Source organism: Chenopodium album, chromosome 6 (assembly GCF_948465745.1).
Source record: "Chenopodium album chromosome 6, dcCheAlbu1.1, whole genome shotgun sequence".
NCBI lineage: Eukaryota > Viridiplantae > Streptophyta > Magnoliopsida > Caryophyllales > Amaranthaceae > Chenopodium > Chenopodium album.
The window spans coordinates 38643923-38661046 of NC_137839.1; the positions used below are offsets into that span (position 1 = coordinate 38643923).

The 17124-nt window shown below is 32.7% G+C and overlaps 1 protein-coding gene across 2 annotated transcripts in view; it reads right to left on the reverse strand.

The window, feature by feature from the left end:
- Positions 1-2135: 2135 nt before the first annotated feature.
- LOC145636036 (putative serine/threonine protein kinase IREH1) overlaps positions 2136-17124 on the reverse strand; it is a 28956-nt gene continuing 13967 nt past the window's right edge. The window contains exons 10-18 of one of the 2 annotated variants that reach the window (XR_014113992.1): positions 15900-16104; positions 15419-15504; positions 11329-11417; positions 10219-10270; positions 10070-10126; positions 9809-9982; positions 9646-9723; positions 2502-2650; positions 2136-2418 (exon numbers count right to left, since the gene is read on the reverse strand). Coding sequence is in view for 1 of the 2 variants with exons in the window: in XM_081687470.1 (XP_081543596.1) it covers positions 5863-5928; positions 9646-9723; positions 9809-9982; positions 10070-10126; positions 10219-10270; positions 11329-11417; positions 15419-15504; positions 15900-16104 (807 nt within the window). In the remaining variant the exon portion in view is untranslated. Of the gene's footprint in view, positions 2419-2501; positions 2651-5616; positions 5929-9645; positions 9724-9808; positions 9983-10069; positions 10127-10218; positions 10271-11328; positions 11418-15418; positions 15505-15899; positions 16105-17124 lie in introns of those variants that run through there. The other variant, XM_081687470.1, reaches the window with a different exon arrangement.

Here is a 17124-nt window from a genome sequence, read left to right on the forward strand (position 1 = left end):
TGAAGCTTTATTAGTAGAATTTTTTTTATACGAAATAATTATTATTTCTTATATAGAAAATATAGTTGTTAGTGTTAATATCATTATTATGTTATTGTTGTCATCTTAATTTAGACTTGTCAATCGGGTTTAGGTCGCTCTGGGTCACGGTCATTTCGGGTCGGGTTGCTCCAGGTCACGGGTTGAGAAATGCTCAACCCTAACCCAAAGTTTCGAGTTCGGGTCAACCCAACGGGATTAGAATAATTTTTTATTTAATTATTTTTTGGTAAAAATTCCTGGTTTTTCAAGCTTACTTTGCTACTACCTCCGTTAAATAATGTTATGTGCAACTTTTACCAAAAACGAATGATTAAGGTTATGTGCAACTTTTTATTTTCTTTCCTATTATAATAAAAATAAAAATAAAAAAGGTTAAAAAGACCAATATACCCTTATTTAAAAATCAAATTTGAATAATTAAGTGGGTTGGTCCCATTTTCTCTCTCCCTCATCATAAATTCATATTTTCCGAACCTTTTAGGTAGGGTAGTCCCATTCTCTCTCCCCTTTCTTTATTAATTCCCATTACACTAGCTAATTTTTGCCCCTTGAATTTTACCTTGGTAACCGCAACCCCCTCAAAAGTTGCACATAACATTTAACGGAGGTATATATTTTTGTCCAATTTTTTAATCGAACATTTTCACTATGCTATTTTTAGCCATTACATACTACATAATTTAAATCGTCACCATTTCACCAATATCAATTCTTAACTAATTAAATAAAAATAATAAACTTAAAAATAAAACTTTGAAACATACCAAAAGGAAGAGACCAACATAATTATATATGTGAACTATAATATCAATAGACTTGTCAATCGGTAATATGACGGTGATGTGAGATATACGGATGAAATTAGTGTGGGTCGATAATTGGTGTAGGAGGTGATTGGTATGGATTTGAGCTATAGTTATATGATATAGATAAATGAGAAAGAGATAAAAAAAAAAAAATTAAAAAAAATTAAAAAAAAAAAAAAAAGAAAAAGAAAAAAAGAAGGCTTGATGGTAGACAAACAATCAAACTTAATCAATAAACTAATATTATTTTTCTAATAAATATATTTATTAAAAAACCAAAAAATTGCGGTGACGGGTTGGGATTCGGATCGGGTTTAACATGCAAATTTGCGAGTTGAACAAGTTCGGGTTAAAATCGAGTTACGGGTCAAAAAATTTGTTCAAGACCCACAAAAAGGGTTCGGGTTCGGATTGGGTTTGCGGGTAGAGTCGAAAATTAATAGATCTATCTTCAATACAAGATTATTGTAACATCGAGAAAAGTAATATTCAAAATATGTAAATTACTTTCACTGTTACACATGACAAATAAATTTATTAAAAAAAAAATGAGCATGTTTAATTGCGATTATTTTGTATTTGGGTTTGTTCGGGTCAAGTATTTGGCTTAAATTGTAACTGGTCATTTCAAGTATAAGGTAATTATAGTTTGGGACACTTCAGATTTCATGTCTTTTTGGGTCAATTAATTCAAGTCAATTCAGATCGGGTCACTTTGGGTATCGGGTCAATTTCAAGTCGGGTCACTTCGGGTCAAGTCAATTTAGGTTTTGGGTCGGGTCGTCGGGTGTGTGTCAGGATTGCCAGGTCTAGGCTGCTTCCCAATTAAATTGTAGTGCGAGTTCAATTTGAACCAAATACATGTTTAGTTCATTTTCTTGTATAAAATTGTGTTTTATACTTATATGGTTGGTAAATTAGAATCTGAACCTGTACAATTGCATACAAGAGGTATCAGGTATATTGTATATCATATGTTATGAAAAACAACAATGTATCAATATTGTTAAGCCAAAACTAAGACCATTATCATTGTAATCACATAAAGTATTAAACTCAAGAGTAATTTTAATTGAACTTATTTTGGGTTCGGTAAAATACAAGTCAAGTTGATATCTAATTTCATGTTATTTTTGGGTCTGGTCAGTTGCTAATGACAAAGGTAGTCGAAACCAATTTTTCAGGTCATTAACCATTGTTCAATTACAATGGTGAGTCAATTGATAATGACAAAGGTAGTTAAAACCAATTTTACCAAGTAAATTGGTGGGGTTTACACAACTAAAATTTGGACATTTGGTAAATGGGGATGTTTTTTCCATTGATGTTGCAAACAAATGTAGCACATGTGCAGGCAAATTCAACAATATGCATACATTATTACACCCTCATGCCCCCCTCTCCAACCCAAATTCTTCCATAAGAAAATTATCAATGGTTGTTAACATTCTAAGTTCCGGAATTGAACAAAAAACCTCAACGACATCGGCAACCCCTCAATACAAAATTTGTTGCAGTGTATGAGGTTAGACACATTCCGTTGTATGTTCTCTAATAGCTGCTTCTATTTCTGCAAAATTACAATCACGCTTGTAATGAAACAATGGCAGGTATGAATATAATTAAAGCTTATGAATGTAGATAAGATCATACATTTACAGGTTGTACAATCAAACAGGGAATCCCAGGGCGTTCTTGACTCAGTGAATACATGGTAGTCAAACGTTTGAATTTGGGGGCGGATCATCTTTCCAACCTTTGCTAAGTAAATCAATGTTGATTGAAGCAAGCTGAGAGAGATTCTAGAGAAAACAATAAAGAGAAACACAGGAGAATGAGAATGAAGTAATGAACCATGGTAATTTCCTCCTTGCAAACATATAACAAATTGCAACCTATACTTCTACAAAACTTGCAGGAAAAAAAAAAAATGGTTAAATGGGAGACCGGAGACCATAACATTTAAGTTTAACCAATTATTGTGAGCTACTCATGCTAGAGTTGATTCAAAAAAAAATTGAACTTACATCCAATCAAAACTTGAGAGATTCCCTGACTTGTACAATTTCACACATGATAAATCTCCCATAAACATTGAATATAGCCTGTCTTAATCATATTTCCTACTTTAACCGTGTATTTCTTTATTCCAAATTTAGTGTCAGCAATATAAAATAGGCATCCTAGATCAGGCAGGTTTTAACCATCCTTGGCATTACAACAAACCCAAGAAAACCTGAATATACCCCATACAGTGATAGAGGGTGGATAAGCACCGTAGTCTTTGGATTATAGGTTGTTGATTTGGTCCATGAGCTATTCTCTCCCTCTCTCCCCCCTCCCCCCCCAACCCCATTTTCTCCCAAATATAGTTTCTTGTCTTTTTAGATCTAGCAATGGCATGTCAGTTTATACAAAAAAGAGAATTTTATTACTTTGTTGCCCATGTTATTGAGAGGGGGGGGGGGGGGGGGGGGGAGGAAAAAAAAAACTACTCTTAATGCAAGTTAATCCCCAAAACTGCATCACCCTATTCCCCTTCTACCAACACCTTACTCCCAACAATTATCATTGCCACGACCATTCACCCCACTAGCCTCAGCCAAACCACCAGTGAACCACACCACCCAGTGCCATTGGCCTGCACAACCCACAAAATTTTCCCGCGGAAAACCCCACCCTATGTTACCTGGACACGGCATTTTGGCCGGCATACCCGGGTCGATACGACGCGACACCGATCCGGGTATGAAATCCGTTCCGGATACTCCATTTTGCTCTCGGGTACGGCGGCCATTGAAGGAGTTGAAGCTTTGAAGAAGATGAAGACGGTTCTCAAACAATTTCGAAGATGAACACGGTTACAAGTTTACGACGGCCATTGAAATACTTGAAGCTTTGAAGAATTAGATGAGGATAGGAAGAAAGTGATGTTCAAGGAGGTTTTGTGACTGTAAAATTTTTACAGTTGAAGAAGATGAACCGTTGAAGAAGATGAACTGACTCTCAAGCAAAATTTTGCTATTCTGATTATATTATATTTACTTTTACTGTTTTACAGCTGTTAATTTGTGGGCAGTTGTTGCTTCCCAAGAAAAGTGGTACAAATTACTAGTATTAGATTATTACTAGTTTGTTGGCACTACTTTGGCTTCCCAAGCAAGGTTTCGAGTGTTTTTCTTTTGAGTGTTTGTATATACAGTACTATTTTTGATATATTATGGACAAAAGTATTGGAAAAATCTTACAACTAAATTACTGAAGTATATTAAATACAAATAATATGATACACTTTATTAAATAAATGGAGTATATATATAACTTTTATTTAATTTTTACACAAATGAAGTCTAATACTCTGTAATATTTTTTCAAAGAAGAAAACCGATACTAGAAATAGTAATTAGATGGAGTTTGTCTATATTTGAAAAACAAATGAATTATAATAAATGATATTTGCTACATTTTTAAAAAGAAACATTTTTCAAAAGAAATATTGTGTATAAAGAAATAAATTAATTTTTATTTGCGGCGTAGCCGCAAAAATTTTTATATATTTTTAATATAAAAGCTTAAAAGCTTGATTGATTAGTTCAATGGTTGGGAAATCACGCACATCCTAATTTTTATTTTTTACTAGAAAATGAGATTATAATTAATTGGTGAAATAAAAATAATTATAACTAGCTAATCGGTATCAACATCATAATATTTACCAATGATCGAATCAATTTATCGAATCAACATCATTATACTTACGTAGTAGTTTTAAATAAAACTAAACAACAAAGGAATCGTTTATAATAAGCTATTAGCTAACCTAATAAGAATCCAATAGAACGAGATTACCGAATCAATGTATTATTAATTTACCGATTGATCAATATCTAATTATGTATTGAAACAACATTAGTAAGCTATTGGCTAACCTAATAAGAATCCAATAGAATGATATTACCGAATCAATATATTATCGAATTATCAATTGATCAATATCTAATTATGTATACAACATTACAAGAACAACAATAAACAAGAAAGGAATCGTTTATAATAAGCTATTGGCTAACCTAATAATAGAATCAGATTACCGAATCAATGTATTATCGATTTATCGATTGATCAATATCTTATTATGTATTGAAACAACATTAGAAAGCTATTGGTTAACCTAATAAGAATCCAATAGAACGAGATTATCAAATCAATGTATTATCAATTTATCGATTGACCAATATCTAATTATGTATTGAAACAACATTAGAAAGCTATTGGTTAACCTAATAATAAGAATCCAATAGAACGAGATTATCGAATCAATGTATTATCAATTTACCGATTGATCAATATCTAATTATGTATTGAAACAACATTAGTAATAAGCTATTGGCTAACCTAATAAGAATCCAATAGAACGATATTACCGAATTAATATATTATCGAATTATCAATTGATCAATATCTAATTATGTATACAACATTACAAGAACAACAATAAACAACAAAGGAATCGTTTATAATAAGCTATTGGCTAACCTAATAATAGAATCAGATTACCGAATCAATGTATTATCGATTTATCGATTGATCAATATCTTATTATGTATTGAAACAACATTAGAAAGCTATTGGTTAACCTAATAATAAGAATCCAATAGAACGAGATTATCGAATCAATGTATTATCGATTGATCAATATCTAATAATTATGTATTGAAACAACATTAGAATGCTATTGGTTAACGTAATATAAGAACGAGATTATTGAATCAATGTATTAACGATTGATCAATATATAATTATGTATTGAATCAATTTAACGAACTAAATTATTGAATTAGTGTATGATTATTTGCTATCTCAATGAAGTATCCGTGTTACTTATATCGATACTACTATTGATATGGATATAATTATATAAAGTAATATAAAAATATTCTTTCCAATCCTTCTTCCTCGGTTCCTCCGTGACTACTCTAGCTATTCTCCATGACCCTTCCTCTTCCCTCATTAACTACTGTCTACCACTCTTCAAATTAAACTCTTCCGCTTCTCCATATAGAATGGTTTTCAAAAACCCCTATAAAAAGAGGATGTTAGTAAAACACTCCACAAAATTTAGTATTTACAAGAAAATTTATCAGATCTCCAAATATCACAAGGTATGTTAGTAAATCAAATCAAATTCCCTCTAAACTATTTTCTTTTTCTTATGATAATCTTCAATTATATCGCATGCATTATTTTCTATGATAATCTTTTTCTTATGATAATCTTTTTCTTATGATAATCTTCAAATTTTTATACTTTGTTATTATGATAATCTTCAAATTTTTATACTCTGTTATTTACTTGAATAATTTAATTGATTTGTTATTGTCTTATAATTTTGTACTCTGTTATTTACTTGAATAATCCAATATTAATTTTATACTCTGTTTTATACTCTGTTATTTGTATCCAGCATCCATGCCTCGGCCAACCAAGAATGTAGGGTTTGATGAAACACCATTATGGACTCATGTCGAGGTTTTGCGTGTATCTGCTGGTGGAGGTGGTAACAAGACGTGGAGATGCAAGTATTGCAACAAAGAAGTCAGTGGTTCTTATTCTAAAGTGAAAGCTCATTTGCTTAAACTTGCCAAACAAGGTGTTGCACCTTGCACAATAGCAGACGACGTGTATCGCGAGATTAAGAGGGAAAATGATGAAGCTGAACAAAAGAAAAGGGCTCATAATTTAAGCGTCAAACAGAGGCAGGATTACATCTCTCTCCCTGAAGGTTCCGATTTAGCTCATACAAAAAAAAGAAAAGGTCAAATCGAGATAGCCTTCAATGTGTTAGAAAGGGAAGAAGCCGATAAAGAATGTGCGATGATGTTTTATACAGGCATGCTCTCTTTCAACTTTGCTAGAAATCCTTACTTCAGAAAATTTTGTCAAAGGCTAGCCAATGGAAGCTTGTATGGGTATACTCCTCCTACTTATGATAGACTTCGAACGACGTTGCTACTTCAATTGAAAGCTCATGTTGAGAAATTACTCCAACCTATTAGAGACAGTTGGGTGAAGAAAGGAGCTTCAATTTGCTCAGATGGTTGGCAAGATCTCCAATCGAAGCCTTTGATAAACATAATGGCTGCCTCAGCTTCTGGCCCTATGTTTCTGAAAGCTTTTGATGCAAGCGAAATCCTTACAAAAGATGCTGAGTATCTGGCAGGTTTGTTCTCTGAAATCATTGAAGATGTAGGCTCATCTAATATTGTTCAAATTGTAACTGATAATGCTGCTAATTATAAGGCTGCTGGTGGTTTGATTGAACAAAAATATCCTCAAATTTTTTGGACACCCTGTGTTGTTCATTGCTTAAATTTGGTTTTGCAATCTATATGTGAGCCTAGTGAGAAAGCTGACCATTACAAAGAGTGTCAATGGATTTTAGAGTTAGTGAAGCAAGTTGATGAAATTAATTATTTTGTTCTGAATCATGGTTTGTCAAGAACAATTTTTGAACGTTATTCTGATTTAAGACTCTTAAAGGTTGCTGAAACTAGGTTTGGGTCTAAGATTGTGATGGCAACTAGGTTAAGATTACTAAAGGATGCTCTTGAAAAAACTGTAATGGATCCTGATTGGAAGAAATTCAAGGTCAATGGGAGGAATCCTGTTGAACTTAAGGCGAGGGAGGTTAAAGATCTGTTGGTGAGTGATGGATGGTGGGATAAACTTGACTATTTTCTTGAGTTTACACTGCCCATGATGAACTTCTTAAGGGCTGCTGATACAGATTCTTGTGTCTTACACTTGGTGTATGACATGTGGGATACGATGATCGAACAAGTGAAAAAAGTTATTTTCAATCATGAAGGTGCTGATTTTCTCACAGGGCAGTCTCCATTTTATGATGCTATTCAAAATGTCATTGAGAGTAGGTGGAACAAAAGCAATACCCCTCTACATTGCTTGGCACATTCTTTAGTTCCTAGATACTACACTCAAGAATGGATACGAGGAGATGGCAGCATTCCAAGAGTACCTCCTAATGAAGATGAAGAGGTTTCATTAAATAGAAACAAGTGTTTACAAAGGCTTTTCCCAAATGCCGATGATGCTAGAAAAGTATTTCTTGAATATGGAACTTTCTCAGGGGGTTTAGGGTTCTTTAATGAGCCCCATGTTATTGCAGCAATGGCATATGAAGATCCTATGTCATGGTGGTCCAACTATGGCTCGGGAGCTCCAATGTTGCAAAGCCTTGCGTTCAAGCTACTCTCGCAACCCGCTTCTTCTTCTTGTTGTGAGAGGAATTGGAGCACATATGGTGGCATCCAAACTATTAAAAGAAACAAGCTTAATACTCAACGACTGGAACTTCTTGTCTATATTCACATCAACTTACGCTTGCTCTCTAGAAAGCAAAAGGATTATACAGAGGGACCAACTAAATATTGGGATATTGGTAAGTAGCTCATAATTCTTATTTGTTGTTTTCAAGTAAACATGTAAGTTGTAAATAATTTCTCATTTTATCTATTTTAACTTCTGTTGTTTTCATTTTTAATAGGGGGAGATAATATTGATGGAGATAGCTTGTTAGAAGTTGCTGACCTTTCCCTCAATGAACCAGAATTTGAAGCTATAGCATTTGATGACATTTGAGAAGAATTGAAGTGTTTTTTAGAGTTATCATAGTGCTGCCAATGATTTAGACATTTAGTTGAACAGTTGAAGAACATCTTTTGATATCTATATTGTTTTTGTATGACTCTGCTTGTGGTCTTTTATTACTTAGTCGGCATTGTTTGGGATATTTAGCTTTAATCAGTTTTAATGAGGTTATGTAATCAGTTTTATCCAGTTGAAGAACTTTTGTTATGCGTTTATCAGTTTATGTAATCAATTTTTAAATTTGTTGCACGAATTATCTATTTATTTTTTTCTTTAGAAAAATTATTGCCGTATCCGTACCCGAGTCCAATGTTAAGACGGTGTCCCCGTGTCCTAAATTTTTGAGAATGGCGTATCCGACACTCGGATACGTACCAATATCGGATACCCGTACCCGTGTCAATGTAACATAGACCCCACCATTATATTCAACCTTCCATCGATCTCAATCACTTATAACCATCATCACAACAGCCCCACCATTCACAAATAAAATTCTACACTAAGATGGGTGAAACCTGGAACTATTCAGATCGATTCACCTCTAAAAGTTAATACTCGATGTTAGTCACTTTACTCACTTAGTCCAATCATATACGCATCATAAAAAGTATTTTTCAAAATAAAATTAGCAAGCAGCCACTGATTTTGATAACTTAGTGATCAAATATAGCAAAAAATTCACCCAAAACTTCAAATTAGATCATCTTTTTTTTTCTTTGTTAAGGGTTCATTAATCATTTACACTATATTTCATAAGAATTTCTGGTTGAACCAAATAACATTTAGAGGCAATGCAAGAAAGATTAAAAGCCACATGATGTCAAACAATCGAGTATCAAGAATATACACTCCTCAATTTTCCTAGGTTCTACTCACTTTCTGTTTTCATCTGTTTTTTTAATTTCCACTGACTTATTAATTAATTCCTTTGATGGCATTCAATTCAATTTTGTCCCAATTTTAGAGAAAGAGACTATATACTAATACAATTTTTAGACAGGGTAAGAAATAAGTCCTAGCAATTCTGGGTGCAATGTCTGTTCAAAAGGTTTATATTTTTCCTCCTGTGCTTCAATAATCAATAAAAATAAATAAATTCACAGATATGCTGGAGCCAAGAACACACCTTGAAGGAGAAATTACTAAAGGAGTAATTAATAGCAGAGCCAGATTCAAACTCTGTCAATCCACTGCATTCATCTCCCTGATGACAATATTACCAACATCAATACATTAGAAGTCAAGGATAATGATGACAAAGTAACAAGCTCCAGTTCAACAGACATTACCAATTCATCTTGTTTGTCACTCAGATAGCCACTGCTCCCACTAGCAGAACCATCATCACTGCTGTCTTCAAATTCACTAGCTGCATTAACATGGTCATCTGAATGATTCCAAGAATAACGACTTGTGAAGTAACTCGTATCATCTGCACTCTCTGAAGCAGGAACAAATGCTGCCTGAGGTATTTAAAACATCAGATAGCGTATACACATTTAATAAGTAACAATAGTCACAGGCGTTTAAGATCAGCTTAAATGTTGCACCTTCTGCCTAGCCAGTGTGTCCCAGTTAATATCTCTGAAGAAAGGATGTGCCTTCACCTAAATTGTAAATTTATGGGATTAGGGGATGATACATTCACAGGAAATTAAAAAGAAAGATATTTAAAAGCCTAGATGAAACACAGTATTACCTCTGATGCTCCTTTATCTCCAAGTCTCTGATTAGGATCTTCAGTCAATAATCTGAATTATAATGGCCACAAACACATTTGATTGTAAGAAAAAGTATTAGTAGAAAAGATCAGAATTGATCAAAGCTTTTCCATTATAGCTATTTATAGAACTCATGGCATGGTCTTATAACTTGATTATATCATCAAACCAAACATGTTAACCACTCTGGTGACTGGTCTTTATAAATTGTAAGCTTATAACAACACGGATAGAATAAAGCAACTGCACCACAAATTAAAAAAAAAAAAATCTGTATACTTCTCAATTTTTATGACCCTATCAAAAAGCATGGTCACAGAAACTCTGATTCACTATAAATGTTAGCTAATTCAATTCCACACTCACATAGAAAGCTATAAACAGTATTCTATACAGACCATTACAATTAGATGAAATAAACTCCCCAAAAACCTATGAAGCAGAAAACTCTTGTTAGCTGTTGGCATTAAACTCTGTCTTTTTTATGTGAGCCTGGTGCTGATTACACGTATAATTACACAAATGTGCACTCACACACACACACCCACCCATCTCTTATTTTTTTTTAAATAACTTTTCTCTTGGTACAACAACAAAAACAAAAGTCCTATTGATTTGGTTGGCTAACATGAATCGTCAAGATTGCCTCAGAATATACTCGCCAATAAATCATCAAAGGCTGATTTAAACAGTCTTGCCTTTCTCACATATAAACTTTGTAGCCTCTGCTAAATTTAGTGAGGATATGCTGGAATTTTTAACCATAATCAAATTGTTTTAAATACGAACTTTACTTAGAATCAGTATATCATGCAATTATGACTCTGATGAGCTTGGTCCCCACAAATCTACTGTTAGATTGCAAACATGGTAACAGGAAAAATAAAAACAACTACAAAAAAAAAAATTAAAAATAAAATTAAAAAAAATAAATAAATAAAAAAATAATAATAAAAAAAAATAAAAAAATAAAAAATAAAAAAAATAAAACTTGAGGTATGCTTAATCCTGACAACATTATTTAACATGATAGACAGACAGAACACCATCTGATCATAAACAAAGCCAAATAACTTCTTGTTACTTACTTGTCTATAAGATCTGCTGCTTCAGAGCTCATTTCATCTGGAACACGAGGCCAGGGAATATTGCGATTGAGAATATTATCAAAGATTATCTACAAGAGAAATAAATTTGTTAAAATGAGGCAATAACAATGAAACTGCCCATGGAAAACATGAATTCTTCAAAACCAAGAAAGACTTAACGTGTGTTCATGTCCATGTAATGAGGAGCAATCACATGCACAAAACTGCATGAAATGACCAAAATCTAGAAGAGACTAACACTAAAAAAAATAAAAAATAAAAATTCTATTCCTTTAAATGGTTATTCTACAAATTTGAATGCTTAGTTTTAAAAGACACAAGGAATCCAAGGCGCTAAAGTCCTCTTTTTTTTTTTCCCACTCATGATCTGCATGGGATTCCTTTGTCAAAGGTGAACAAAAGCCCTAAATATTTGTTTCTCATATTAATATACTTATTTGTAGATCTATGGCTTCAATAATTAAAGATTTGATGTAGTTGTGCCCGACAGTAAATTACCATATCTTACCGGAATTTTGTACCAATTGACAGTTTGGTAATAAAGGAGACCCGCATAATTCTTTACCAACGACCCAACTTCTTGGTATCCCAAGACTAGATGGGGTTGGACACCGACACTACTTACATTGAAAATAAGGTGTGTGCACAAATACACTAGTCTAGGGATTCAAGTTTGGTACTCAATGGCCCAATCCATGTTAAAAACAGATTTGGGGCTTCCAGTCCAGTACAAGTAAAACCAAAATGTTCTAGTCTGGACCAAAAACCCGTTTTACACGGAATATAACTCTTTTTTTTTTTTTGGGGGGGGGGGGGAAGAGAGAGAGCATATTTAAGACAATTATTCAATTAATGCTCACTATTTTCCCTCTTGCCAACAGTTTGACACTCAAAACTCCTTCATTCTCTCTCCTTTTTATATAATTTGAAGTACTGCTTTATTTGCATGTACACCTCTTTCTTTCTCTGTCTCTCTCAAGTTTTTCCTCTTATACTCCATTAAAAATCATCATTTCTAAGTTCTCGAGTTCTTCAATGGAGCTAAATCATTCACGTGAATCTTCTAGAAGATTTGAAAAGGAAAAATCGTGACTAAAGCAATCTAGATTGGCAAAAAGACTTTACAATTGCAACTTAAAGTTGGGTAATTTTGAGATTCGCAAACCTTCACATTTCAGTTCTTTCTACCAAATCGCTAGATTTCTAGAAGCTAATTTTTTTATTCCAAATTCAATTATTTTAGTGAATTATGTTATTTAAGTATATTTGTGATCCATTTATGAAGCGTTTAATGATTCCTTAATTAAACTTTAGACAAATTTGTTAATTACAATCGGTAAAAGTATCCATTTTGCGGATTACAACCATCACTTTATATTTTGCAAATCGCAACCAAAAAAGTCACCAAACTATATAAACTACAACAAAAATCCGATTTTTGGCCACTTTCACCGGAATGTGACGTCATTAATCATTTATTGATATAAAAGATAACCCCGAGCCAATATTAGTTTGGGATCATTCATTGATATAATGACGTCATATTCCAGTAAAAATGGCTGAAAATTGGATTTTGGTCGTAGTTTAAAATGTTTAGTAATTTTTTTGGTCGTAATTTGCGGAAAAAAAAGTGATGGTTGTAACCCGCAAAATGGGTAATTTTACGGGTTGTAAGTGGAAGATTTTCTTAAACTTTATAATTGAGGACCTTTTTTCATAAGAACAAGATCGATTAAGATCTAGGCCCCGTTTGGTTTGATGTAAAATGTTTTCATGGAAAATGATTATTCCTTTTTTTCCATTTCCTTTGGTTGGTTTGTAAAGGAGTGGAAAACAATTTTCCCAAAGGTGGAAAATTACATCCTTACTGATGGAAAACATTTTCCTTTTACAAAGAGAAGCCACATTTTCCTCCTTTTTCCTTGCTCCTTTTACTTTCATCTCATCCATCCTCACATTCCCACTCCTATTTTTTTAATTTTCTTTTTCTTTGTATGTAACCAAACAAAGGAAAACTAATTTGCAATTGTAATTTTCCTTTAAAATATGTTTTCCAAGAAAACTAATTTTCATTGAAAATGTTTTACATCAAACCAAACGGGGCCCTAGAGTGTTGTGTTTAAAAACTTCATTAATTTGATATAGCATATAAGGATTATTTGAATTAAGATCTTTCCCCTTTTGTCATATTTTGAGGTTTGCTATACTTAACCATATCTAATTGCGGCTTATTCTTTATTAAAACAACTAAATAAATAAATAAAAATTGAGGTCTATTCCTGGTTTGAATCCGGACCGGACATGAAATTGAGGTCCAATCCAGTCTAGACCAACTATTTACTGGTCAGTCCCGATCTTCAGAATCTTATGATTTACGTTCCGGGGAATCGGGTACAGTCTGGTTAAAGACCGGTGCACAGTCCCAATAGACTTATAAGACCTGAAGTCAACAGCTAATGATGATGATGAAAGTGGTTGAAAAGGTATTTTATTAATAGGGATAAATTTATTTTTCTCTAATGTGTTGTTAAAAACATGTGCGTCTTTTGTATCTCAAACAATGAAGGAAAAAAAGAATGACATTGACACTGCTTGGAGCAAGCAATTCTACATATAATGAATATATGTAGGTCAAAAAAAAAAACCCCCCACACCACCAAGTGGCTAATATTCGGTAGTTCTAACACATATTTTCTCCTTCTTGACCAGAACGAACACACCATATCAAACATAGAAATTCCATTCTGTATTTTCACACCCATACTAAAATGATGCGGCTCCGGTTAGTTGGGTATGGACATATTAGGTCCAGCTTATAGATATTGTTAATATGACATCCCCCTAACCCAGTCTAAAAGTATTAAAATAAAGAGAAATAAAGTCTGCCTTGATTGAAGCTTTTCAAGTCTGAAAACATGCATGGACACTATTTCTAGTCTGCTTCAAAGGACTGTTTCATTTATAAGGAAGATATTTATCTTTCCATGATGCTAATTTTAAATTATAATTCAAAAAAAAATAAAAAACTAATAAAATAAAATAACATATATAAAATTGTAAGCAAAGCAGTGGAGGTGGATGCATCAAAATCACATGCGAACAATATAATAGGAGCAAGTGGGTGTTGATTAGATTAGATAGATGCCTTTCTTTCTTGGTTCTTCGTTGTTTTATAAATCTACAGTTTTTTTTCAAGGCAATTTATAAATCTACAGTTAGCACGTCACCACTAGCTGTATGTGTTATTATCTTTACACTCTTTATTTGATTTAATGTTGCCACTTAATTAGTATCTACTATCTTCACCAAGTCATTGGTGCAAATATGCAGTGTTTTTGAAACCAAAACAAGATATTGGAATTAAGACACTAGAAAAACAGTTCTCTATAGTCAGATTTCAAGATTAGCATGACTATTTGTAAGTGTTACTAATTTTAATTTCAATAGACAATTCCTATATATACCTCATCTGCTTTATGATATTGGTACCAATTTTTTTTCCAGTGACCAAGAAAGTTGCACAGGATTCTTATTTTTTCTTTGTAAACCTCATTTTCATATTGATTTCTTTGTGTATCAATAAAGTTATGGAGACATAGGGAGAAGAAAAGGAAGACAAAGGCTAAGGTTTCTGTTGTTTTATTCAATTCTTTTACTTTTTGACTTTTAGCCGTTCTTACATAATAAAATTCTTCAAATTTTCTGATGTATTCCAGCATAAACAATTACACATAATATTAGATGATGAGCCCCATTTTTTTTTGCAAAAATACTCAAAGACCAGGTTATGCCTACGTCACATTCGACATATTGCAGCAAACATTGTAATCCATTAGCCAAACAATTTTCCTAGGACACAAGGTATTATCTGAAACCAGAAAATACACTTCCAAAAAGAAGTATATTCTTTTCCACGACTCTCAAAGGAGGACTAATCCTCTAGCCTTTACAATGACCAACTCTTACAGATAAATAAGCCATATTGCAGGAGCCAACTAGTCCTGCCCATATTGAAGGTGAAATACAAAGAGAATATAACCAAATTAAATTATAAAAAGTAAAAAATTACCTGGGGATGTTCAGCATTGAAGGGAGGGATTCCAACAATGAGTTCGAATAGAATAACTCCAACAGACCACCAATCAGCCGTAGCTCCTAAAAACAAAGATTTAAATAATAATAATAATGAATAAAAACCCAGATACCACATTAATCAATAATTTTTGAAAATTCAAGCTAAAGTAAATGCGAAATAAAGATACAGGAAAATCAAGTATCAACACAGTGCATTTCTCAATCTATTTTATGTATCCATCCAAAAAACAGAGTAAAATGTTCAATTAAATAGATTATTCTACAAGAACTATTGCACAGTTCCACAGCTTTATACTAATAGCTGCAAATAATTTGCCCATGCATCTGGCTACACCCAATGGACCAGAAAGTTGATGACCATTAAACCATTTAGTTGAAAACTACATTTGATACCTCATATAAATCAGGCAGATTTCTATATTCAGGATATAAAGTAAAAGATAAGGAAGATAAACCATGTCCTGTTCCCAAAAGAATCTCAGGTGCCAAATAGTCAGGTGTTCCAACTGCAGAACGCTTCTTCCTTCTTTCCTGCTGCTTCTCTGAAGCAGATAATTGCGGTTGATCATCTTCAAAAATGGCTGTCCCACTAACAGCAGGGCCAGATAAATCATCAGTGCTGTTGATGAGACCAACTTTTGATAGCCCAAAGTCTGTCAACTGACCAAATGTGGAAAAAATGCAGTAAGTTTCAACAACAACAACAACAAAGCCTGAGTCCCAAAATGATTTGGGGTCAGCTAACATGAATCGTCATAAGAAATCGTACATATAAAGAAAAGGACATAACAAAATAATCATTTAAAAGAGTTTGGAAAAGGTGAGTAAAGTGATTAAACGAAAGAGCTTTGAATAATTAAGGGAATTTTAAAAGAGAACCAAGAATAAATTCAAAAAAAAAATTAAGAGAGTGGTTAAAACATTGAAGTAGAAAACATAAATGTTTGAGAAAACTTTAGCAAAGGAAAAAAGTTCATACAACATTGGTAGGCTAAGAAAAAATTAAATACGAAATTAAATATAGAAAGTATAAATTTAGAGAGTATATAAACAATGCAGTGAGATTCAAGAGACGTTATTATCTAATACTTCATATAGACATTATTAATTTGTTCTAAATTTCTGATAGTTAAAAATCTGATTTGGCTTAAATATCCTAAACTATATAGAGAAGTAATGAAACTAAGATTGGTGTGATCTCAACCGACGGGTATGTAGGGAGTCACTGTCAAAAAGATGCAATCGCATATAGATGATGCAATTTGTTCGTCTAAAATTTGAATATCTTTCAAATTCTGAATAATTCTCTAATTTAAGCATGATAAATAAATGTGTAGAAGAGCAGAATTTTTTAGGAGAGGAGAAATAAATGATAAGTAGAATGGAAGGAAGGAGTTTTTACAACATGTTCCATTGTTAAGTTAGAAGAGCAACTTTAGTCATTCTGTAATTAGTGCACTAAAGCATTATGAATTGATTAGATTTTAACGTACAAATAATCACGTCTATAAAAGATTAGAATATAACTTTAAAAGTTTTATTTTTCTTATGTTTTTGTATATTCTTCACATTGTGGTTCTTTGCTTTTCACAAACCCAAAGGCAAATTATAAGAGTAACAAATATAATTAGAAGCCATATTTTCCATACAAGCTCCATCAGGTTAGGTATGCTTCAAATA